Source organism: Calonectris borealis, chromosome 12 (genome assembly GCF_964195595.1).
Source record: "Calonectris borealis chromosome 12, bCalBor7.hap1.2, whole genome shotgun sequence".
Lineage (NCBI taxonomy): Eukaryota > Metazoa > Chordata > Aves > Procellariiformes > Procellariidae > Calonectris > Calonectris borealis.
In genome coordinates this window covers 4347376-4372843 of record NC_134323.1, presented here as the reverse complement: position 1 = coordinate 4372843, position 25468 = coordinate 4347376, and the positions used below count along the sequence as shown (strand labels likewise).

Genomic DNA, 25468 nt, shown 5'->3' with positions numbered 1-25468 from the left:
CTGCTCCTGCCGGCAGGGCCGTGACGTCACCCCGCTCCTCGCCCACCGATGAACGCTAAAGACCTATAGAGCAGAAAATAATACAACAAGCAAGCTCCGTATCTTGCAAGCCCTACGTGATTTTCCCCCCCTCTTTGAAAAAGCCCCTTTGCACTTAAACTCTCTATTCATGTGGGGTGGCTTTTTAAACTCTCTCTATACAAACATATTTATTAAGAGCGATGGGAAGTGGGGGGTAGCCTATTTTTTTAATCCAGGCACCAACACTCCCCCCCCCCGCCTCAGATGTCTGGCTGCTTTTCTTAAGTGCAATCATCTATAATTGAGAAAAAAAAAAAGCGCCATACGTGGAAATGTGTGTGTGAGAAGGTGCATCTTGAAGCAGGGTTTAGTTACAATCGATCTTGGGGGGAAAATATTGCCTATGGTCCAAAAATAAGGAGCAACTATGTCCTTCTCTCAGTTCGGATACCCCTACAGCACCACTTCACAGGTAAGGCGAGTGAGCAGCACTCACTTTTGTTCAGATTCTGCTGCTGCTGTCCAGATGTCTTGTTCCCCCTCCCTTTTTTTCTTCCCTTTCCCTTACTTAGAGTCTTTTTTTAAAAGGGCACATCTGGAGCCTTTTTTTAAAAAATGTGCGTGTGTGTTTATGTCTCGTTTGTGTTGTGTTAGGCTTAAACAAATAACTCAGCGTGCACAGCAAAGGCGTTTAGGAAACCGGTAATTCCCCCTCCCCTTCCACCGTTCAGTTTTAAGTGCAACAAACAAATAAATACATAAATCCCGGCTGCGACCGACTTCCAAGCCCGCGGAGCTGCCCCGCGGAGTAGCCGCCCTGCTCCGGGCGCTGCCCCCGCCGCGCCGCAGCCGCCCGGGCACCCGCGGAGGGTGCGCGGCCAGGAGGGAACCGTGGCTCGGCAGTCTCGGGATTTCACTAGCTTTTGTGCGGAACCGGGCTGTGCCGTTTTCCCCACCCTTCCTCCCCGGGTCGGTCCTTTTCCTGTGTTTTATTAGGATCTGTCGGGAGTTTTTTTTTTCCCCCCATACGATTTCCGAAGGACACCCCCCCACCCACACCCACACCAAGGCACCCTATATTAACTAAGTCGTGGCAATACCGTACCTCGAGTCACGATTTATTTAGGTAGAAATATTTATACACCGCAATCACTGCAAGATGTGCCTCCCTCGCTTGGGAAGTTAGCTGTCCCCTTGAACTTATTGAAATCAAATGCCTTCGATTGCGTTAGCTGACATATTTACTGCTTTGTCTATTGTCAAATTAACTGTAATCGCAACTTCTTGCCTTTAAATCAATGCAAACGGACCGAGCGGGGGCGGGAAGGAAGGAGCCGCACGCATCTTTTGCCATTTCCGAGAGCAATTATTTCCTTAAAGTTTTGCCTGCTTGATTAATCGTGCCCCCTTCCCAAGGGCTCCCGCTTCCCATTCCGTTTATTTCCCGGTTTCTATAATTAGTTGCTTCAGCCCGGGTTTCCTATCCCCCTCCTCACTCCCCCCCCCCCCCCGCCCCGCACACACATAGACGCGCACACTCTTCTCAATTCCCCCCGATGGGGCTGCCTCGACAGTCACTCGGCGCCGTCCCGCTCTCTCCTCTCCTCTCCGCAGTTTTTCGTGCCCGCCAGCCCCAGCACGACCTGCTGCGAGGCTGCCCCCCGCTCCGTGCCGGATGCCTCCTCGGCGCCGGCCGCCGCCTCCCTCTGCTGCGCCCCGTACGAGAGCCGGCTGCTGGCGCCCGGCCGCGCCGAGCTCAATGCGGCGCTGGGCATGTACGGCGCCCCGTACGCCGCCGGCCAGGGCTACGGCAACTACCTGCCCTACAGCGCCGAGCCCGCCGCGCTCTACACCGCGCTGGTGAGTGCCCGCCCGCCCGGGCACCGCACCGGGGTGGGGGGGGGGGTGCAACAGGCGGCGAACTTCGTGGTTCGCAATCGGTGTCGGGGCGGGGGGCCGCCGGGGGACGCGGAACCGGCGCCGTCCCGTCGGGGGGAGCGGGGGGACTTGGCTGCCGCGGGGACCCGGGACGGCGGGGGGACGGCGGGGGGACGGCGGGATTCCCCTCCTGCTCGACGCCAAACGCTGCCGCTTCCCTTGCAGAACCCGCAGTATGAAATCAAGGACGGCGCCGGCACGCTGCACTCGGGAATCGCGCAGCCCGCTGCCTACTACTCCTACGATCATTCCTTGGGGCAGTACCAGTACGACAGGTAAAACCCCTCTGAGCAGCGCCCGGCGGCATGAGCATCCCCCTGCCAGGCGGCGGCCGGCATCAAACGGCGGGGGGCGGGGGGCTCCAACCTGACAAACGTTGTACAAAAGAGACCAGGCGCCCCGCGAGCACCAGTCAGCTAAAATCAAACTTCAGCGGCAATGGCAGGCGGGCAGGGGCAGGCAGGCAGATGGGCAGGGCCACACCGGCCTGCGGCGGGGCCGGGCCGGGGGGCTCCCACCGCCCCCCCCTCCTAACCATCTCCCGGCAGGTACGGGACGGTGGATTTCAGCGGTTCGGCCAGACGCAAAAACGCAACGCGAGAGACGACGAGCACCCTCAAGACCTGGTTGTACGAGCACCGCAAAAACCCCTACCCCACCAAAGGAGAGAAAATCATGCTGGCCATCATCACCAAAATGACCCTCACGCAAGTGTCCACTTGGTTTGCTAACGCCAGACGGAGGCTCAAGAAAGAAAACAAAATGACCTGGTCTCCCAAGAACAAAGCGGGGGAAGAGAGGAAAGACGAAACCCCGCGGGAAGAGGAGGAATACGGTGCGGAGAGCGAAGGCAGAGGTAGGCGGGAGAGGCAGGACGGACGCCTCGAAGTAGCTCGAAGTGGCGGCCGGGTGCGGCCCCCCCCAACTTCCCCGCACCCGCACTAACACCCTGCCGCCCCCTCCGCCCCGCTGTGTGTCAAGCAGAGCAGAAGAGCTGCAAGGAGGACAAGGAGCTGCGGTTCAGCGACCTGGACGACCTGGAGGAGGAGGAGGAGGAGGAGGCGGGGAAGCCGGAGAAGGGCCGGGCCAGCTCCCTGCAGGAAGCCCCCAGCCTCGGCGCGGCGCTGCCCGAGACTCCGCGGAGCGACTGCAGCCTGCCCGGCCCCTTCCGCGCCTTTCCCTGCGCCAAGGCCCCCGTCGCGGACTTCGCCCCCGCCGCCCTGCCCGGCCCGCCGCCGCCCTACGCGCCCGCGGAGAAGCCGCGCATCTGGTCCCTGGCGCGCACCGCCGAGGCCAGCGCGGCGCGCAGGGGCAGCCCCGAGGGCCGCGGCGCGGAGGGGGGCGGCGGCGCGGCGGGGGAGCTGCCCCTGCCCGCCAAGGCCTTCCGGACCTCAGCTTTCAACCTGCAGCCGCTCCCGCGGAGCTGCGCGTCCCACCGCGGCTTGGGAAAGCCGTGCCAGTACGCGGCGGCGGGCGAAGGTACCCGCGGCGGTGGGGCCGCGGGGACGGGGGGGGACCGCGGGCCGGGCCGGGCCACAGGGCGCGGCGTGAGCCCGCCTTTGCGCTGACCCCGCTGGGCCCAGGTGTCAAGCGGGCCGCGGCCGCCCCGGCGGTGCGACGCCGAGGCTTCCCCGCCCGAGGCGAACGGGCAGGGGAGGGCGGCGGTGCCGGGCCGGGCCCAGCGCGAGCCGCTTGTGTCTGTGCAGGCTTCGGGCGGGGCGCCAAGGGCGTCCCGGGAGGCACCGAGCTGGGCGGGACCTCCCTGGACAGGCTGCGGACGGCGTTCCGGCCGGTGCTGCGGAGGTGAGGTAGGTGACGGGCTCGGGCCCAGCTCGCAAGAAGCGCAGGCTCGCACGAAGCGCAGGCCCACCCGGCCCCTGGAGCGGCCCTGGCCTGGGAGCGTAGCGCCGGGGCCACCGCTCTGCCCCGCTCCCCGGGGCAGCACCCCCCGGCCCCGGGCGCATCCCCGGGGAGGGCCGGCGGGGCCCGGCAAGCACCGGAGCCCGCCCGGGAAACGCTCATCACCGCTTCTCCCTCTCTCCCGCAGGGCCGCCCGCCCCTTCCTGAGCGCTGGCGACGGGGCTCCGGCTGCAGCGAGGCTCTCCGCTCGAAACAACGAAAGAAACCTCTCCCCTGCCCGGCGATGAGCTCCGCGCCCCGCAGGCATGGCCCGCCGCTCTGCCTTCCCTGCCCTCGCCGGGGAAGCGTCCCGCCGCGGCACAACGTGCTGCTCACATGGGGGCCGAGGGGCGCGGCGGGCGGAGCGGCCGCGCCCGCGGGACCGGCGCCCCCCCCCCCCAGCCGCCCGCTTGCCGTTTGTTCAACACCCCTCATTAAGGTCTCGTCCAAAAAAAAAAAATTTAATCTTTTCTCTTTTTTCCCCACGTCGTGGTTGGTTTTTCCTTTTCTTCCCAAACCTGCTTCCTCCACTCAGCGCCCTGTTCTGCGAAGATGTGTTTGTGCGCGGTTGCTCCGCGCTGTCCCGAGGAGGAGGAGGAGCGGCGCAGGTCACGGCGGGCTGTTTATTTCCCGTCGCTGTACATAGATACCGCTGAAAGTATTTTTCAGAGTCTCTAATTAACGCGGATGAGCTGAACGCCGTGAAGCCGTCCTGTGACCCCGGCAGCTCTTCAGCCAGGAGCCGGTGCAGCCCGCGCGGAGCGGCCCCCGGCCCCGGGCACCCGCTGCCCGCCCCGGGGCACGGCCGGGGCACCCCCGGACAGCGGGTGGCGACCGGGTGGCGAAATAGGACGTTGTTAGTGGGTCACCGCCGTCAGTCAGTGAAAAGAGCAGTGCTACACTTTACAGGACAGATGAGAAAGGGAAACCGCATCTCTGCATTATTTCTGTTTAATTAAAAGTGTCATCAAACACTTTGTGTTCAGACTAATAAACCAAGCAGGGATGAGGAAAGAATGTTTCTTTGTTCCTGTCTCTAGAAGCAGTGGCAATAATTTAAATTAATAACTGTGGTAATTAAGGGGTCATCTATAGATCAACCCGATACCTGCTATTTCCAAGTTCACCGGGGTCAACATTTACATTAAGTCATTTGTGGTCAATAGAATCCAATGAATTCTGCCTTAATAAATCAGGGAAATCAATCTTGAATATCGAGTAGACTTCTATATGTTTACCAAAGACTACTAAGACAAGTGGGGCTGCAGAGATGGGAGTCCTCTGGGTTTGCGACCGGAGAAGCAGCTCCTACGGGATCGTAGGGGAAAGGAGAAACTGCAGGTCAAGGCGGGAAGAGGTGCCGGGGACTGCGCCCGCCTTCGGCCCCGCTTACAGCCCGGCCCCTCCCGGGCTGGGGAGCGGAGCGCCCCCGGGCTGCGGGGGCACCTGTCAAAGAAGGCAAACTTTGTGGGGCTTTGCAGGGCCAGGGCAGGAAAGGGCGGGGGGAGAGCGGGGGGTAAGCGTACACGAGGGCCATCAGGTAACGCAGTGGCCGGGAAGCGGGCTGGGCCCGCCGGGAGCCCGGCCGCGGACGCCCGGCCACGGGCCTTTCCCGCGCTTCGGAGCAGTCCTGGGCCAGCGGCGGCGCAGAAGCCGCAGTCTGTTGCAGTGACCCGCAGCTTAGAGTAGGGGAAATTAAGCTGCGAAAAGATAAACATTATTTCAAGTCGGATTTGAAGGATTAGGGCTTGTAATAAAGAGTATTAGGCTCTTTCGAAGGGTTCTTGCAAGGCGACTTTTCCGCGTCTCCTCTCCCACCGGAGGGGACAGGTATTACCTGCCCTAGGAACAAGGCGCAGGTTCCCCTCGCGTGTCCACAGCGGCCAGGCCCTGCTACCCGCCGTGTCCCGGCCACCTCCGCCCAGCGCGCAGGGGAGCGACCCGGCTCCCTCCGGCGCCCTTTGCCCGGCGGCTTTGGAAGAGGCTCCCCGGGGAGGCAGCTCTGCAGCGGCCTCCTGGGCTGCCCACGGGGAACGAAAGCTGCGCGGCCCCCGCGGCCCGGGGGCAGCCAGGAACTCCCCCGGGCTGCCGGCTCTGCCCCGCGGCCCCAGCCCTGGTCCCCCCCGGCCTCCACGGGAGCGCCCGGAGGAGCTGCGAAGCCCCCGGGGGTGGTTAATTAGTCGGGTGCAGGCTTTGGGGTCTTTTTAAGGCAGGCACGAAGGTAACCTCCAGGGAGTCTTAAGACTTTTTTTTGTTTATTACTGTTACTCCCCTTTTATTAAAGGTCAAGTGAGCGAGATGCAGATTATCCCGCCCGCCCAGGACTTCCCTGCAATCTGTCACGCCGGCAAGATATGTATCGCAAATCTCTCAAAATATAATCTCCGGGAATCATATTCCGAATACTGTTTTGATTAAAAACCACAGCAGGGATTGATGGAGAACTAATACCGGGAGCGAAGCCTGCGAGCGCCCAGGCACAAAACTAAAATAATGGGCTCGCCCGGGTGTCACAGGGACAAATTCAGCGCCTCCAATGCCATAATAAACATATTTAAACCGTTTTCTGGCTGGGCTTTGCTACGAGCTAGGCTTTTTAATGCCGCTGAGCTCTAGGAAGTGAACTCGGATTCTCCTCCGGCGCGGGGGCAGCCCGGCTTTGCAGGCCAGCGTTTGATGGGAACTCGCAGCCTGCTCCTCCGGGGCGGATCGGGGAGATGGGGCCGGTGCGAGGCCCCCGCGGCCCGGCGCGCCGCAGGCGCCAGCACCCCTCGCTCTCCGCCCGCCCGGGCCAGGCAGAAGCCAGGCGCGCAAGGTGCAGACCCCGCTCCCCCCGGGGCGGCGGAGCCGACAAGCCGCCGGAGATCAGCACCCCCCCCAGCCACCCCATTTCGTTACGAAGGGCCGTGTCTCCCCCTTTCCCTCAGCCGGCTGGGACGCGCCTGGCACCGGTTGCGCATCGCCCCCCAATTAGCAGCCGCGGGCACGGGCGGGGGCAGGCGGGGGCGGCCGGCTGCGGCGTCCCCCGCTGGGGTGGGACGTCTCTAAAACAGAGTTGCCGGGCTGACGGCGGCGGGCGGCAGTGGCGGGGCCGCGCACACTCCACTGCGCCCGCTCAAAGGCCTCGCGACCGCTAATGAAGTTTTGTCGGAGACAATTACGGGCTCGGCGGGGGCAGGAGGCCGCGATGAAAAGGCGGCTTTGTGCGGCCGAGACGGCGCGGCTCCCCCGGCCACCCCCGGCCCTTCCTGCGCCCCCGCAGTGACCCCCGCGCCCGGCCCCGCTCCCCGCGGGGGCAGCGGCCCTGGTGCCCAGCCCCCAGGTAAACGCAGAAACGGGCTGGTGCCGGCAATAAGCCTCTCGGTGCTAATCAGTCCGATTTACGGACGAGCGGAGCAGCCCTGGGAAGCGGAGGGCATCCCCAGCCCGCCTCTCAATAGCCGCACACTTCGGGGTGAGGGGTTTCTGCCGCCTCGTCCCTCCCCAGACGGGCTGCTGCAACGGATTCCTACTTTAACCGTGTTGCATTCAGCAAGTGGGAGAATTCATTTGAAAACTGGCCACCGAGCTGGGAAAATCTGTTTAAATACACACCAGAGAGACATGGAATGGGGGTCTCGGACTGCAGCTGCCTTCAGCTGCAGCTGGGCAGAGAGGAGGTATGGAAGAGCTGGACAATAACCATCGTTCACCACCTTCCCTACGCTCCCAGCACCGGTGCTGTCCTCCCATCTCTGGTCCTTGGTCACCCGCTCCCAGCACTTCACCCCCCTCCCATCCTCAGCCAACACGGGCTGGTTCTGCTAGAGAGCCCGGGGAACCCTTCGGGAGTCATGAGAAGGTCTGGACGACACAAGTAACCACCCAGATCGGTGCTTCCCAGCCTTCTGAAGCACAACCCTCCTTTCAGGAACATAGGAGAGAGGAAACCTTCCTTTATTCCCACACCGGCACATGGGGAGCGTGGCCCTGACACTGAAATGATCTGGGAGCTCTCGCCCCCAGCTGGCTGGTACTTAGCTGTCCCCTCAACCAGATGTCCTTGAACCAGAACCCTACAGGGTTCCTATCCCACATTAAAGGGATGATTTTTACTGGCCTTGCAGCAGCAAAAGCCTTGGAGATCCCTCTTCAAAGGTGGCTACAGCAGAAGTTTCAGCATTATGTGACTATCAAGGTCATGAAGCAATGGATTGGAGCAATTAGTCCAAAATGATCTCAAAAGCTGCACAAGCAGCTCTCTAGGCCAGGTGTCATTTCAGGATCAAAGCATCTGTTAGGGGAAAATCATTTTTGCCATTGTATTGCCTTTTTTTTTTTTTTAACCTACTGTTCATATGAAAATAAATTACAGGCCAGAACAGGTGGATAACATTCTGGAATGATTTAATGATTTATTTAATCTGGATTCTCTTTCAATCTACTTAGCAGGATGAATACTTTTTTTTTTTTTTAGCCTGAATCCAAAAGCTGGGCTTCTCATCTAAAGAAGAGAAAATACCCTAATACACCGCTCTGCTGCCGTCAAGGTGTACTCCCCACTGCCGTTAGTAACCCAGCGGTAATATTTGCCCTGCTGAAGGGCCTGAGGGGAAAACCTCAAGAAAACCAAGCAGAAGATTTTAATTTTCTTTTCTTCCTTGCCATCTTCCTAGTGCTTAGATGTTATCTGCCCTTCCTGGGACAGGAATAAAATAACTGGGTAATAAAATAACTGATTGTAGCGTTCAATCACTGCTCCTTAACTCTTAATATGCGTGGGTTTAAGAACTAAGGCAAGTGGTCTCTGGCTTTCCCTCTCGTTAGGACAGCTTTGTGTACCGCTGATCAGGAGAGCAAGTGGGGCAGTGAAGCCCGAACGGACACACGAGAGACTTGTGCTGCAGACACCTCTGGACCCGCTGACACAGAACGAGGCCAGGAGCGACTCCTTCAGGCACATGCACCCAAGACTGGCACCCTGTTCCTCAGCCAGCAGACCCTAACGTGAGACTTTTCCTTCTTGAGTAGACATGGTTTTGCTAAAAAGGGATTAGCAAAATCATTGCCCACTTACTCAGAGTTTCTCATGTTTGGTTTCAGCCGGAATAAGATACTTCATGGGAAGGATACTCTCAGGACCTGTAACATGCTGAAATTCATGGGATAGCTCCCGGGATGGCTTGGTTTGGTGCTCTGGTCCCACTGGAGTAGTAACGCAGAACGTGCGGTGTGACAGGAGCAGACAAAATGCTTTTAGATACGGGGGAAGGTTACAGCATTAGGAGGGGCTGTAGTTACCACTGCCAGGATGTTTTCCACTCACGTGCCTGTCCACTTTAGCTTAATGGACTAAATTAAGGTAAACAGGTCTTAAACTTGCTTTAAATCCATCAGACTCAGTACGTGCACCAGTAGAACCATACTTTGGCAGGGTGGGGTGTTACTGGTTTTTTTTAACCCAGCACAGCTCTAAGTGTGAGTTTGCTACTAAGCAAGTCCTGAGTTCATGCCACGGCACCAGATCATTCACAGAGAGGTGTATTTGGAAGAATTTTTGCATTACCAGACAAGACAGCCAGGTTGGTGAACCTGCCAGCCCCCCCAGATTGCCTGGGGTGGCAGAGAAGGGTCTTGGTGCAATTACCCGTCAGCCCTCCCGAGAAGGGCAGGTGCTCTCGGCCCCGTGGGCCATTCAAAAAAACAGGCCCACAAGAACTGCCATCCGGAGTAAACATGAAACACATAAAAGCTAATTCCAGTTTTTAACCAAAAATATAACAGTACAGGTTCCTCCATCCAACTAGGATGACTCATTCAAGTGGATTCACTTCTGAATTTTAAATACACGTCATCAATGTACAACATCTACAAGATGCCACAGCCATCTTGCTTAATGGAACATCTAAAATTTATTGAACAGCGACTGGAACTCCCTGTTGCCACAACTGATCCCACTGTTGCTCACTACACGTGACAAAAAAAATCAAGCATCCACATCACCATGCTCAGGTTTTCTCTACACAAACCACGTGAGGCGCAGTGGTAAGTAATGGGTTAGGTGCTCAAGGAATCGGACAACGAGGAACTCTAAGTGAGCAGCCTGCCGGGGTTGATGTGTCCCAGTTAAATCTTGTTTATCTGACCATGTGCTTCACAGCTCCGCAGCCACTGGCTGCGATTTATTCTGGGGAGGTCTGACAACCCGGTCACCATGCTCAGTCGGTATGAGAACGAGTGCTCCACGTACTGCAGAAGGGTAACTCGCTGCTAGCAGTGCTTAGACCTTCCTTCTGATGCTCTCTTGCAGTGTTCACAGTAGCAGACCTTTCCTGGAGCTTTGTACTGCGTGTGGAGCATGAGTCTCCCTGATGGTGCAGCTGCGGAGCAGCTCCCCAGAGTGAAAAGTGGGTCATTTTTTATGCCCGTAGGACAACATGACAAACAAAGCTCTTTTGAGAAGTGTCACTGGTAGCAGAGCTGCGATCATGGACAGTTCTGCTGCACCATTGTACCAGCAGCAAACCAGTCTGCAAGCCCACGATCCAAAACCAGCAGTGACTAAGGCAGGACAGCTGATTTTCCCTTGAATAATAAGTACCCACGAGGAACAACAGCAGAAATAACTGCTCCTGCGAGACATGTGATACCAGCTCTGGCCGGGTACCACGGCCTGACCATTACCTAACGGACACCCGGGACACTGCTGTTCTCAGGGCATTGCTTTATATTTACGAGATCTCTCCTTTGCACATACAGGAAGATAATTCTGAAATGGCCCAAAGCCACTCGGGGAGTGAGGAGATGAATGAAGGAGTCTCCGTGAATCACTGCAGCATGAAGAAAAGACCTGAAACATGAACAGCCATACTGCTGAGAAATGAGATGTCGAAATTCTCTCAGAGAAGCAGCAGTTCTGCTGTCCAGCCACCCCCTCAGCGTTTCTTTGCCTGTTCCTTCCCAAAGAAAAGCCAAAAGCACTGCAGAGTCACCCTGCTATCAGAGGGGAAGGTGGTACCACTGACTCATATATTTTCATCTCTTTTACACTGCCATTACTACTTTGACTTCAGCAACTTCAGTATCAGCAAAGTGTTTCTGTGATGTTACCATTTAAAAGAAAAAAAGGGATACAGCAACCACATCGTGTATGTCACATCAGCAGGTTCCTACTAAGCAGGTGTTTTTGCACCAAACCCCGACACACCATAACGTCCATGACTATACGATGCGAAGCAGTGGCAGACTGCAGCACACACACCATCAGGAGCATGTAAAACCAACAGTGTGAAAATCTCTCCACGAATTCGCCTATAAAAACAAGCACCAGCTCAACTGAAAGCAGAAGGTCTCTCATCCACAGGGTCAGTCCCTTCTGCCCCTTTCACTGCTGCTGCTTCTTCCGAGGCCGCAGCGACCACCCCCCTTGCTTACTCAGAGTCCCCCAGCAGCACGCGACAGGAGCCCCAGCGAGGGGACGTCGTCGTTGCAGACAGAGCTGCCGCCTCCTCGAACTACCTGAGCTCATTCTTCCAAGGGCTACGCAACCAGGGGCATCCCACAGACCTCTGCAAAGGCCTGCCAGCTCAAGAGCTCAGCAGCATTTACCAGTGCTGAACATCAACTGTGATTTTTAAATCTTTAGCTGATACTGCACAGAGATACAGAAAGCTGAAGACTTATAAAAACATAGCACAATTAGGGAATGACAGAAAACAATGGTAGGTAAAAGTTAACACAGCCAGGACAAAGTAGTGTCTATAAAGAGAAATAATTTCTTAAAACGCATGTCAAATTACTGTTTTTTTTAATCAGATACTCATATGCCAAATATTTCTGTGAACCTTCAGCATTCAGAGTAATGTAGATAATGCAGTAATAGCTGCCTTAGCTGAGGGAAAGGTAGCTTCTACAGGCAGGATTTCCAATTTCTCACCGCCTGTCAGAGCAGAGCTGATAGACCTTCTGCTTCCATTTCATCGTACCCTTAGTGAGTGCATCTCAGTGGAGACGCTTTCAGGGGCACAGCTGTCTATCAAGGATTACAATTTACCTGTAGAAAAATCAATTGCCAGTAAAACTCTTCAAGTATCCTCCGGAATTCAGAAATGTAACGTATATTACTCTTCTCCCTGAACTTTCCCATAAAATATTGGCTTACTCAGTATTCTGTGGCAGGAAATTAATAAAACTTGTCCTAGTTCCTCTCAATTACAGCAATAATATAACCTCATTTTCTCCTCATACACATTTAAAACTCAGGCTACAAATATAATACACGGTATTCCGTAAATGAAGCAGATGTAATTACAGTGTGGGAGTGTAGTCTCAGGGACAATTGTACTTAGAGCACAACTCCAAATGATAGTAACAGAGATGGTCTCTACGTCACTTTTCACCCCAAATCCTGAGGCTAACCGAGGGCTGCATCAGCTCCAGCTCCACTCAGCATGGTATTGAGATTGGTTTAACTTGCAAAGGCTCACAAATGATATTTTAAGGGCTGAGGAGAACCAGGATACAGCAATGACCCAGCGATCCCCACTTCTTTGTAGAACTACACGCTCTCTTTGCACAGAGATGCCCACGTCTCAATCTGAAGGCCCTCTGCAAGCGCGATGCAGTGCTTGCCGCTCACTGCCCCCTTCACTGCCAACCATCAGCTCAGGCTGATACAGCCAATAAATCAAACCTGTAAGAGTGATTACAAAATTAAGACCGCTTGAATTATTAGTTATTAAATTCAGTGCACTATAGTTTTATGCAACTACAGTTTTCTAAGCTTCACTGATACGCAGTGCTTTCCCCTCTTGGGAAAACTATGACGAAGTTGAGTGGGTTTTTTCTTGACTACTGTATGGATGTCACCAGAGTTTCATTGCATAGATCTGAATTTCAGGTCTGCGTTTTTGCTTATGGCAGTCCAAACAGCCCGGTCATGAGTGCAGCAGTCTGCGAAGGGATCTTGAACATCATCTGTCATGGTTAGTTCCCTCAGCCTCTCCCCAGAGAAAACTCTGTGCACACTACTTGTTTTCAGAACGCGCTAGTTTTTGTTCTCCAGAATAAAACTTTTGGCCTGATTTCTTATCGAAACAAAACTCCTATAATCACTGTGGCAGAACACAAACATCTGCCTGCCATTGCATAATTTCTTAAATTGACTGGCACATCTCAGCCAATCCCTAGTGAGGCTGTGTGTGCTCTGGCCGCCATCTCAAATAAATGGAGATAAAAGTTTTCCCATCAACAACCAGAACACTTTCAGAGCTGTCTTCCTCTCTAGAGGAACCCGGAGCAGCCGTACTCCCAAGTCAGGCAATACGCTGAAATGCCTGAAGTCCGGAGGGAGTAATCCCGGCCTCAGGGTTGTACTCGTCCCCTGTGGTCACTCAAGCTGGTTAGGAATGGCACACTTGTTTCTTTCTTCCCCTACTCACAATTGCTATGACTGATGATGCAAATCAGTGACGTGCATGATTGAAAACACAACCCAAAAGACATTTTTATACAAACTTGTGATGTGCAATACCAGGGGGAAAGTATACTTTGGACGACTAAAATGATTTTTCAACAAGAATTATTTGAGATAGAAAGTAGGGGAAAGACAGAGGGGAGCAAGAAGTGAAGTCCCCCAAAACCAGAAGGTATAATGAAATCTCTGCGAGAGCTCACTCATTTTCTTTCAGCCTTCCAGCCAGGAATACCGACATGTCTATAAAGCTCTGCTAGTGATGGTTATTAGTCCAAAGCCTGGATCACAATTTTACCCTATATAAAGTGGAGAGAAAATCTAGATATTTTCCTCCATGGGATGTCGAGAGAAGCTAGCGCAACCTGCCGAATTCCCTGCTGCGGCTCACAGCAGGTTAAATTGCACGCTGGCAGCTCCATGGCCGGTTGCAGTGCCTAAAGAAAGAAGCACTACAGAGAGGTCCTCCTTAGGCCATTGCAAAGGATACGGGTCGTGTGCGCTGAGGTATGGTTTCAAGAGAGCTGTTTGGGTTTAGGAGCGTTATACCTGTTTATTATATTGATAAATGACACATTTTTCCTACTTGATTTGTTGGGGACTGAGTGACCTGGCAGTAAAACTGACTTGATATTGCCACTTAACTCTTATTGATGTCTTTTCCGGTTCACCTTTTATTTGCATAAATGAGAAACAGAAAGAAACCCCTATTCTTTAACAGAATCACATGGGATTCCCTGAGGAAGGTTGATGGATGTTGCAGACACACATCTCCCCAGGTACCAACTTTTGTCCCCGCACTCTCACAGACCCCCGCGCCGTGACCCCTCGCCCCACGTTCAGCTAACGCAGAGCTGACAGGCCGGCAGTGTTTGCTCAGGCACAGGTTTGACACTTTAACACCTGAAGTTTGTGGGGAGGAACAAGTGAGCGAACGTTAAATTTTAATTTTTGTAATTAACCTTTCAAAAATATGGGACCTATAAATATATAACTATAAACCTAAATATATAACTATAAACCTATAAATATGCCTATAAATAGGAATTTTTATAAATTCAAAGAACTGTGAAGCTTTCTTATGATGGAAGGGACAAGAATAATTGTTTCTAAAAGAAAAAACAGCCTGCAAGCACTCACGTATCACAGGGTTGCAGCTTGGGGTTTTGTCTCACTGTTGCAAAGATTACAACAATATTCCACAGCTGCATTTCACTTTATCATATCTTAAAATAAAATCATAGTTAAAAACAAAACAAAACACAACTGAGGGCCATTTTTTGTTGCTTAATTTCACAAGGAAAAACCCCAGTGAATATATTAACGTAACCTTCACATAAGTGAGATTTCCACCGGGAGGGGACTTTGCCAGGGTCAAAACAAAACCTTCAGAGACTCTTTCGCAGAAACCTGATCATCACCGTAAAATTCTGGCAATTGACCCTGAATACTCCAAAATTTAAGACAGTTCAGATCCATAGTACTCACTCACATCTTTGCAGAAAAATCTTGTGAAATTAAATGGAGGATGAACATAACGATTAATGTCTATTAATCTTTGAGATCCATATTCTCCTGTTCTGTGCACTCCACAGTAGTCTTTTATATTTTTATATATATACTCTTCTGTTGAATTTTATCAGACAGTTCCAAAGTCTTAAAAGAAATTATAAGTGTCTTTATAATTCATAGGATTTTTTCCCCATAAGACGTTTCTCTTCCTTTTGTTTATGTTCCGGGAGGAAACGCCAGTAGTACAAAGAAACGGTGCTGCACAAAAAAAAACACCCCAAAAGAGATGCTGCAAAACAACAAAAGAAATGAACACAACCAGTGGGAGAAAGCTCTGCAAGGGGGTCCCCAGTGGAAAGAAGTGAATGGAATTTACACACACGGACTCTTATATTTTTTGATAACCAGAAATCTACTCTTTTACTGTTTCTTTCAATTTAAGTCCTCTCATCTAGGAATCCTCTTTTTGTTTTATACCAGCATTTGGAGCAAGTTTATTGTTTTTCTTTGCCAACTGCTGGAGCGGTACTCGGGGACCCGGGGAAGGTGGGCTCTGCCAGTCCTGCACTCCTTGTGTTCAGAAGCTCACCTGGTTTAAAAAGCAAACCAGGATTTGAAAAAAAACACCAAAGAAAACAAACCCCAACGTTTGTGCATGTCCTTCCGTGACATTAGCTTTCTCCTGACCCATTTCTCTGTGTGTGTGCATCACGTACTTTTGGGACAGATGAGTAATGAGCATTGTGACCTATAAAAACAGCAGAAGACAGGAGGAAAAGAATCTGCATTTACTTTCAGATTTATAAAAAATTATCATTTATGGATAAACCAGAATGGAAGGGACTGGGCCAGTACAGAAGTTTTCGCTGTTTGTAACTCCCATCCTTGGGAAGTTTGCAATGAGGTGAAAAAGATTTAGAAGACATGAGCATTCCCCCCCCAGCCAGCTCGCTGTCCACAAGCAGAAGCTGCCTCACGGATGGCTTCAGGTGGCAGGATGACCAGACTCATTATTTTAACATTCTCCACCAATTTTTTCAATCCTTTTTGATGACACCTAACCATGTCAGCCACTGATACACCAAGGGGAATGAAACAGTGGACCCTTGCTCGCCCCCACTTCTTTTTCTCCTTTAAAAAAAACCACCCCAAAAACCCCACAAACCACTGTCTGACATGGAACATATTCCCCCCTCATCACAGGCAGTCTGACACACACCTGAACACTCAGAAACTGCATATCGCTGGTGGACCAGATCCCCCTGGGCTCAGAGGTATCTCCAGGAACGCCTGCCAGTGAGACAGTCTGTGCCACCATACCGAGACCCAGGAGCTGGCCTCCTCCATGGCAGCAGACTGTCCTGGTGACTAAACAGCTGGCGACCCGCTGGCTCTCAGTCTCTCCAGCCTAAAATTCCTCCTAATAAATCTCCAAGTGAGAAAGAGCAGCCACCCAACAGCAGAGCACCACGACTAGGACACCAGCAGAATGCCAGGCACCTATTTTGGAAGAAATCTTAAAAGATTAAAGAGCACCCCACCCTCTTTAAACAGCCTGAGCAAAAAAAGAGCTGGAGAATATGGCTCACTTCAGTCTGCACGGCAGCAAGGAGGTAGGATTTTGTCTAGTTTGGCTTGGTAACGCCAAGAGAGATGTCACAGCTGCAGAAGGGTTCAGCATTAACTATATAAGCCCTCCCACCACGTGGCTGGCTTCATCCTGTAGTCGTCCTTTTGCTGTCTCCATCGCTTTTGTTACTAAGTGGACTGGATTAAAGCCAGCACAGATGCATTGCACACCGCCGAGTGCCACACTGACGGCTCCTCGAAGGGCTAGATCGGTTTAGCTAAACCGAAAAGAGGCCAGAGGTAGCACAGTGCTTCACAGCCAGGTACCAGAGAAAATCTTGACAGGCTGGAGGTAAAGCAGGAAAATATGAACAATAAGGAACACATTTGAACAGAAGAGTAATTAAGCACTAGATCCGATGATCAAAGGAGATGGTAAATTCTCCATTTCCTGACACCTCCAAATCAAGACCGGGTGTCTTTCTAGAGGACATATTCCAGCAGTTCCATCCAGCTGCCAGAGCATCATCTGGCGCATGATGTATACAGGGAGCAGAAGCAGAGAATCTGACTGTCCTTCCTTGCCTTGAAATATCCGTAAAGCAGCATTATCAGCCCTCTTTGGGAAATCAACTTTCCTTAATCCCAGGGCATATACTTTTTAGGACTGTTTCGGTTTGGGTTTTTTTTTTTTACCTCTCATTCAGGGACTTGCATGCATATTACAAAAGAGCGGCACTCCACACTCATATGAGTAATTAAAGATTACTCTAGAGGGCAAATATTGCAGAGTATTTTCCACTTTAACCTATGCATGCAGTTTGATGGACATTTTTGCAAGTATTGTAGCAAAAGCAAATAAATGGCAGGAATATCTGCGGAAACAGTGGTGCTCAAGCACATAATGAAAAAGCAAGTTTTGACTGCGTTCTTTTGCGTATTAGCCCTGAAGTCCTATTTAGCCATGCAGAGAACAAAAAAAAAAGATATAAACCGATTGTTTACTGCTCAGACGACAGCCTATTAAAATCACCCTCGTCACTACAGCAATAGTACATATTTACAGGGATTGTGGCTGATTTGGATCAGCCGTACCAAGTCATGCCTCAACCCATTTCATACTGATTAGAGTCTGGTCATATTTTAAGTGTCTATGAAATTATGCAAATGGAATCTGTACCAGAAAATCAGATTGCCAGATAATTGACCATTAATCTTTGATAAAAGTTTAAAAAAATTAAAGCAATCAGAAATCAGCTTAGCATACAGTCTCTTGGGCCTTATTTTGGTCGAGTAAGTCTGTACACTAAGCTGATTTCTGATTGCTTTAAGTTGTAAAAATTGCTTTTTAACCCACGGATATCAATGAGATTGCACCTGGTGTAAGTCGGGGCTGAATTTGATCCGCTGTGTGCCTTAATCACAGTATATTTTTGTTAAAACCCAGTATTTGTGTGGATCTGTGGATACTGATTTGTTCAAGCGCACGATAATCTCCCCCTAAGCCCGTCAGAATACAGCAGGTTAATAATGCTGTAAGTAGAATCCAATTTATTCATAAAACACCGGAATGCTTTAACCAAACTGTTCTTTTGTGGCAAGCCCCCTCCCGCCTGGCTGCAGCAGACAAAGGCTCCTGCCGCAGCCGGTGGGAAAGGGGCAGGATAACAATAGCACGGCGTCTGTCACACCATCCATCCGTCTGTCTGTCCGTCCATTGGGCAACCGGTTCCCCCTCCATCTGCTGTTTCGCACACCCAAAGGCACCATCGTGCCCCGTCCCACAGTCCGTGGTACCTGCTTTGGGAACTAACTATGGTTTCATGCCCGTAACCGTTATTTTGACAAGTGCCCCAATGTTTTTGGTGGCAGCAGGAGAGCATAATCCTGTGACAATATTCCAGCCCATTAACATTATCTCTTAATTAGCATATATAGCACTTGCTGGGTGTTTATCGGAATTCAATGAGCACACGCTGTAAAACTTCCTTTCCTCTGTGACCAACAAAGTAAATAAAAATCCCGCGTGCTTTAGTGGGAAGTTAGATTTGCTTTGCACAGACTTAAGAAAAGCAAAGCATTTTCTATTTAAAGACTCCCTCCGCAAACTGTTACAGCCCATGAACTTTGGGAAACCCTCCACCTATTTGTGATCCCCCCTCTGTCAGCAGCAGGAGCCCTTGCCAGGAATCACAGCCATATCACATTTGGCGTCACCTCAGCACAGGACAGAGATGATCTTACAGCCAAGGGCACTACAGTTCGAGTAAGAAAAGGAAGACAGAATGGCAGAGAGACAGACATCAGCCATAACGAGGAAAGAATAAAACCATACTGGCCAAAACGACAGAACCACCCAAACCACCACAAATGGATTCAAGTCGAAGGGGACACCCATGTTACCTCTGATGCAATTAGCAAGAGGGTGGTTTATTACGGAACTTTGATTTTTCATTAAGCTGGATTTTAGGATATTAACTAAATGTGTGTGTACAATCCTGTGCTGCTCATTCGTATGCAGGGCCAGAGAGCTGTTCACAAGCCGGGGGCACATCCTGCTCTCATGCCCCCACCCTCCTCCCTTTTCTCACGAGGGCTGGTGGCAGCTGGAAACAGCCACACGACAGAGAGGGTCGTTGCTTACTTCTTCAGGCTATTTGCTTTTGCAAGCCCCAAGATAACTCCTCTTTCTAGAGCTCCGCTCTGCAATCCTGCTCATAAACACAATTTCAAAGCTGGCAGGTACCACAGCAGTGTGTGCCGCCCATCCTCAAAGGGCAGGGACCCGATCTGCACGAGTTATCCTTGCAAAAACACGTGCAGACTGCTGCGTATGACCCTTCTGTGATCCCTGGGGAGGGGAAAACCAACCAACCCGCAACGCAGCCTTCAGATTCATCCAAAATTAAAAGCTTTTGATAAAACTACTGGTTAAGATAATTAATAAATTGAACAGACTACTGGGAAGGAGGGCCATCATTCAATGTGCTCTAGGATTCCTAGAAAATAAACCACCTAGCATGCTTTAATTCAACTGAGAGCTCGTGGGTGCTGCAGTGAAAACATAAACCCAAAATCTATCTATGCCCTGCGTTACACAGGTGGCCAATCTAGATGCTCATAACATTTTCTCCCAGGATAATAAAGTTACTTTGCTGATGTGATGCAATTTTTGCAAAAAACAGAAGTCCAATCACCTTCAACTCCCAGGAATGTTGCAGTAATGAAGTTTGCCACAAGCTGGTAGGGATCCAAATTTTATAAAACTGTTGCTACAGCTGTACCCAACGACACCATCACACCTAATCAGCATGGGTAAACGCAGTAGCCAGAGAGCAACAAAAACTCCATGAAGTTATATTTGGGAGGAGCCATCCAAAATTTCTCTCAGATTAAGATACACTTGTGTAAATCATTTGAGCTACTGTACATCAGCAACAGCTTTAAGATTTTTTTTTTGTGCTTGAAAGTAAAAAGAGAGAAGGGGCCCCATTACTTGTTATAACAGAGCAGCTCAGTGACAGAGCCTCTCAAACAAATCCCACAGCGATGGGGGAGCGGCTGCTGGGAATGGTCTCTGCAGAGACACAGCACGTGATGGGCCCCAGTGCTGATCCCAAAGGAAGGCCCCAGGGCAGGAATTACAACACTGCCATCGACCAAACGTGGGAGGTGGACAAAAGTTACGTGGAAACACAGAGGAGCACTGATGACTCCAGTGATGAGTGCTGCAGTAATGACCAGTACAGCGCTACGCGACTCTGTTAGTGGGTGCCATGGAATGGGTCAACAAATGCAGGGGTATCAAGAATGAGCTGAAAATGTCAAAAGGTTCATTAGAGATCATGGCTGATTTCCAAAAATGCTACAAACTACAGACACCGAAGGATAAGTCTGCAACTCCAAAGTAGAGGAGTCCTTATCACCTAGCAGTTGTTTTTAGATTTGTCTATGTTTAAAACGATTTTTAAAAGAACTGTACCATTACAGGCATTTTCCTGCAGCATCTTCTCACATGCACAACAAAGACTAACAGGGAAAACACTGTCAAATACTCCTGCGACCTCAACGCCTTAGGGAGACAACTGATTTCAAACCACTTTTTCCATTCTCATCAATATGACAATCGTATCCCACCTCTGATGGGTTTATCCTTTCACCTTCCTTCATAAAATTGTCTGCTCAATTTTATAGCATTTGGTCTATGCACATAATAGGAGGTGACTGTCTTGCTGATGCGTTTCCAGTGCTTAGGTGACTAAAAGGCAATATAAACTAGCACAAAACAAGATGATCCAGTGAGAAAGAAGGCAATTCAAAACGGAGGTAGGAGACAGAGAATGTCCATCTTGTTTGGCACAACTCACCAACAGCAGAACATCATTTTCAGTAACAGCAACAACCTTGGCCAGCTTTGACCTGCTAGACTAGGGATAATGCATTTGGGCAGGAGTAACCCATGGTATCTTGTTTTATTTTTGCAGAAAAGCTTCTTTGTTTCATAAAAATTCAGGGCCAAATCACCTTCATCCTCTGGCATGTACCAAGGATCTAATGGATATTTTCTGCTGGCCACTTGAAAACTGAAGTTAGGAGAATGCATAAGCCTCCATGCACAGAGCATAAAAATCCATCTCCAAATGCTCCGACATGGCAAAAATAACTCTCTCGATGTGAATGGAAACGTTACCACAACCACAGAGTCAAGGCTGTTTCTCTTCAGGCATCTCTCCTCCAGTTCCAGGGCTGGGCTTCAGCCAGGTGGACGCAGTGACTTGCACACGCTGCCCTCCGTGAACAGCCATTCTCTTCCGAGTGCTGTAATTGAGCAATTCACAATTCTGCTCCTCCAGATCTTTTATCAGGGCAAAAAAGCCTCATCTAGAACTACTCCCTACTGATAAAGGACTCTAGGACCGCTGCACTGAGGCTTAAGACACTTCAAAATGTGCTTCAGTATTGTCAGGGAAGCATTCCTGGATTAGCAATGCGATTTGATCTGGATGTTTCAAACTTTCAACGTTTTCACAAGAAAGTTACTCCTTGCTTGGTTGTTTGCATGAATATGCTTGCTCATCTCTTGCCTTTGCCAGTAACCCAGGGGTGTATGGGACTGGGATTTCTCCCCACCTGCTACAGCAAGACCGTGGAAGTAGCAGAGCTATTGGCAGAAAGCTTTGTTAGAGGAGGGGGAAAACACAAGACTATAAAGTGAAATTTTACAGTCATAGGAAAAGGTTCTCTGGATTTACATAAATCTACTTGGCAGTGAATATGTTAACAGTTGACCATAACTGTTTGGAGAGAAACAAGCTGCCTGGATGCTGGCAGCAAAAATGCTGCTTTATCCAATTCCTACCATGCCAAGCTCCTCCACCCTCTCTCAGAGCAGCATTTAGACAAATGCCAACATTTTAAAATTAAGTGGCCCCATCATTATTAATTCATTTGGTATTCATTGTAACAACATTAATCATAGTAAACTGCAGCAGCTTTATTACACATGTAATGTGTACTTTCCTAGAATTTCCCTGTAAAATCTCTGACATTGCTAACAACGTAAAGACAATGAGACATTACAACCAAGCAAAACAATAATAAACATACAACTTAATAAATCATTATTCTGCCCACAAGTATGTTAAAAAATAAACTAGAGGAAAAAACAACATGCAATAAGTGACATCAGTGAGTTTGAGGCTTTTGGTTGCAACAAAGAAACAAAACAGCATGCTAATATGACATTTACAAATAATACCTAACCGCAGCCTAATTAACTTATTGTGTGCTTACTAAACTAGCATACATATTATATTAGAAGAAAAACACTTATTTGTTCTGTTGCTAAGAAACTTCATACATTTGCATATTTAACAAATTGTTAGAGTGTTTTTAACCAGAACCCATCACTATTTATAAAAGACAAATTTAAAACATGAGATCAAAGACACAACATTAATTTTTCTTTTGTCAACTGTCTTTGTTCAATGGCTCAAAGAAGCAGTTTTATAGCCGGCTGATACAAAATGAAACATCTGGTAGTATTCTGAATTACAGCAGAACCCACTAATAGTCAAGGGCTTTTCTTTATTTCTCATACACCAGTCAATCTACTATAGGGACCAATCCAGCAGCACTTGAAGAACGTGCCTTTGAAATCTGCAAGGGTTTTCTGAGTAAGGAGTTCAGGATCCATCTCTAGAACAGGAATACCACTAATTTTTTTCTTTTAAAGGCTCCAGATGTCAGCCGATTTTAATTGGTCTCGTAAGCTGTGCAAGAGCAGGAAACGAAAGCACAATATTAGGGAGTGAGGCAGTGAATAAAGCCCGAGGGTCCTCCGCTGACTGGGAGACAACAGTGGAAGCCAGTGCCACGACACTGCTGCTCACCGCGCCCATGGATCCCGTCTGCTGCGTGGCAACTCGTGCCTCCTTAGACATTAATCCAGAGCAGCGCTGGGTCACTATTTCACACACTGTGAGCAAGGTCGTTTGCCAGCTCACCAGGGATCAGCGTAATGATTAGCAGAGCTTGAATCCCCTTCTCCTATCCCACCTCCACTAGACGCTCACTAACACAGCGGGAGGCCTGGGCCAGTGCACTCTGTGGGTGATATCTCAGGCACGTCCACACGCCGCTGGGCACGCGGGGCCAATGTGGCCAGGTCCAGAAATGCTCATGGGGTGTCTCTACCCTTCTCTGTCACCTCCAGGGTAGACATATTCTAGGAGGAGCAAGATGAAAAAGGAAAGCATAGAGACACTGGAAGGAAACCTGAAAACTCAAGGAGCTGTAACAAAACCAAGGTAATCTTAAATTTGCTATCTCTGGGTTACTTAAAGGACTTGAAGAAGAAAGGATGTCATATGGAGTTAAAGCTCTCTTCAGAAAGCTACCACAGGGTTTGTCATCCTAGAGCTGCTTTTTTCACCTACCAAAGGTAGGGGCTAGTCAGGTGTCGCCTTCCTCCCCTACCCTCCCTGCTCTGCCTGTCTTGCTAAAAATCCAGGACCAAGGAATTCTTGTGGCAGGACGATATCCTGCTACACTCTTGGGAACAAGCTAATAAAATTTGTACTTCCTCCTCAGTCAGCTAAATACTTAGATTTATCATTTGAAACAATGAAATCCCAAAGAAAACATGTGACAATCAAAATCATTATTTATGAAAGTAAACACTGAAAAAACAATAATTCTGCTAAACTGTAGCATTAACCAAATGAAAGTAATAGTTTACCTCAGTCACCAACAGAGGTTTCTGGAGGATTTTAAAGAGTTCCAAGACAAAATCTCCTTGCAAAGGAAAACAGTTTGTAATAATTTCAGTAACAATCATGTACAAACTTTATTAACTAAAAGTAGCAGGTGAGCAGAGCGCAGGCAGCAGTTTAAGCTGTGCAAGGCTGAAGACGACTCTGCTGTCGAGAAGACCCGGGTACGATCGCAGCACCAGCCCTGGGTTTGGATGCTACCAACTGCAGCTCTTCCCTGCGCCCAAAGAGCTCTCATCTATGGCATACAGAGGAGAGGCTGCTGAAAAAGACTGCATTTTCGGCAAGACTGGGCAGATCCTGCCAGCTCTCTCCCTTGGGGAAGGACAGCTCGTACCGGCAGCTCTCCCCAGCTCCCTGCCGCACCGCACAAACTCCCTTGCAGCAGGGAGCGCATTTTTCAGTGGTCTCCACCACAGGAATATGTTACTTCACGCTAAGGGGTAGAGTTGGAAGAACACGTACAGGAAGAATGTGCACATTTTTAAAGCCTTTGTGGGTTCAAAACACACACACAAGTTTATGGCCTGCAGTGACTTTTGTCTGTTAAAATTTCAGGCAGTGACTGTGTATGACATGACTTCATCTGTGACTCTGCTGGCTGGTTAAAAGCTCAGTTTTTGCAGGAGAACATCCTCTGCACTTCCACTCCAGCACCTACGTGTGTTAACTAAGACGAAGCAAACTTTGTCCCAAAAAGCTTACTGTGCTAGAAGGTGTCCCCATGAGACACTGATGTCAGGCTGTAGCCCAGCTGGGCACGTTGATGCTGGCTTTAATCTGCCCAATAGGTGGCCCATGGCTCCATGCCTTCACTGCTGATAACTTATCTCCCCTTCACCTGTGTTGCCATGTTTGCATTGCAGCAGTAGGTAGCTCTCATCCCCGGCAGCCAACCCAGGTGTTGTAAGTACACCTGGACTTGTTGCACAGACGTATGCTGAACAGGACGAGGTTGCAATTGCCAGCAAGGCGGGAGCGTGCTGCCCACAGTCTTCTAATTACAAATAAACAGCTGAAGTTCAGCTGTGTTATAAACAATTGAAAATTGGGCATGAAATGGGAAGTGGGTAGCCTTAATAGAAAGCAGTGCCAACAGACACTGTACTTAGAAAACACACACAAATACAAAGCTTTTGCTAATAACAGCAAGTGCTGCCGTTTCTGTTTGAGGCAGAGGACTCCAGTTGTAGCCAAAACCATTTCTTACATTTTTCTGGGAGGCAAAAGGCAGTTGATGGAGGAAAGATCATCTAGGGGAAGTTCCGCTGAAAGTAATAATAATAATAAAAAACATTGGTTTGTAAAGACACTCTGAGAAGACAGTCCATAAACCAACAAAGCTCTTTTGGTGGAAAGTGCCAAGGCTCTGCAATCAGTTGTTACGGGATGGGCTGAAGCAAAGCCTGACTGAACACCAAAAAAAAGCGTTTGCCGCTTCCCTCGGTTCTGCCTGGTCGCAGGTACGGAGCTGCCCGCTTCTGCAGGTCTCAATTGCTCTCTCTGGCAGCGTAGCCCAAGAGGCGCACAGGGAGTTTCAGGCGACAGCCAAATTCCAGGCATGCGCTGGACATGCAGCCAAGTTCTACCAACCATCCTTAACGGGAATGCTACCCCCCTCAAAATGACTTAATCCAAGTTTTATGTTACAAACGTCCAGTGCCTCCCTGCTGAAGCACTACAGCATTTCTAACCCGGCTACTTTCTTCTTTGCTTTCTTCAGAAGAATAAAGCGAGTCAAAGGTACGTTTTGGGCTTGATGGTCGGCTGTAGCTGGTAGCGGCAACACGGCCAGCATCACAGT

At 50.1% G+C, this 25468-nt stretch overlaps 1 protein-coding gene across 1 annotated transcript; it reads left to right on the top strand.

The window, feature by feature from the left end:
- Positions 1 to 448: 448 nt before the first annotated feature.
- Positions 449 to 4343, top strand: IRX6 (iroquois homeobox 6). The gene is made up of 7 exons (XM_075160714.1): positions 449 to 493; positions 1636 to 1881; positions 2125 to 2234; positions 2508 to 2815; positions 2944 to 3438; positions 3666 to 3762; positions 4007 to 4343. The coding sequence occupies exons 1-7, from the start codon at positions 449 to 451 to the stop codon at positions 4104 to 4106; spliced, it is 1401 nt and encodes a 466-aa protein (XP_075016815.1). The 3' UTR covers positions 4107 to 4343.
- The last annotated feature ends 21125 nt before the right edge of the window (positions 4344 to 25468 follow it).

Bases quoted from the DNA above. Each gene is read 5' to 3' on its own strand.
- IRX6 (XM_075160714.1), top strand. From the start codon at position 449: ATGTCCTTCTCTCAGTTCGGATACCCCTACAGCACCACTTCACAG. The intron at 494-1,635 runs GTAAGGCGAGTG...TCCTCTCCGCAG, and splicing joins CCTACAGCACCACTTCACAG to TTTTTCGTGCCCGCCAGCCC. The intron at 2,235-2,507 runs GTAAAACCCCTC...ATCTCCCGGCAG, and splicing joins GGGCAGTACCAGTACGACAG to GTACGGGACGGTGGATTTCA.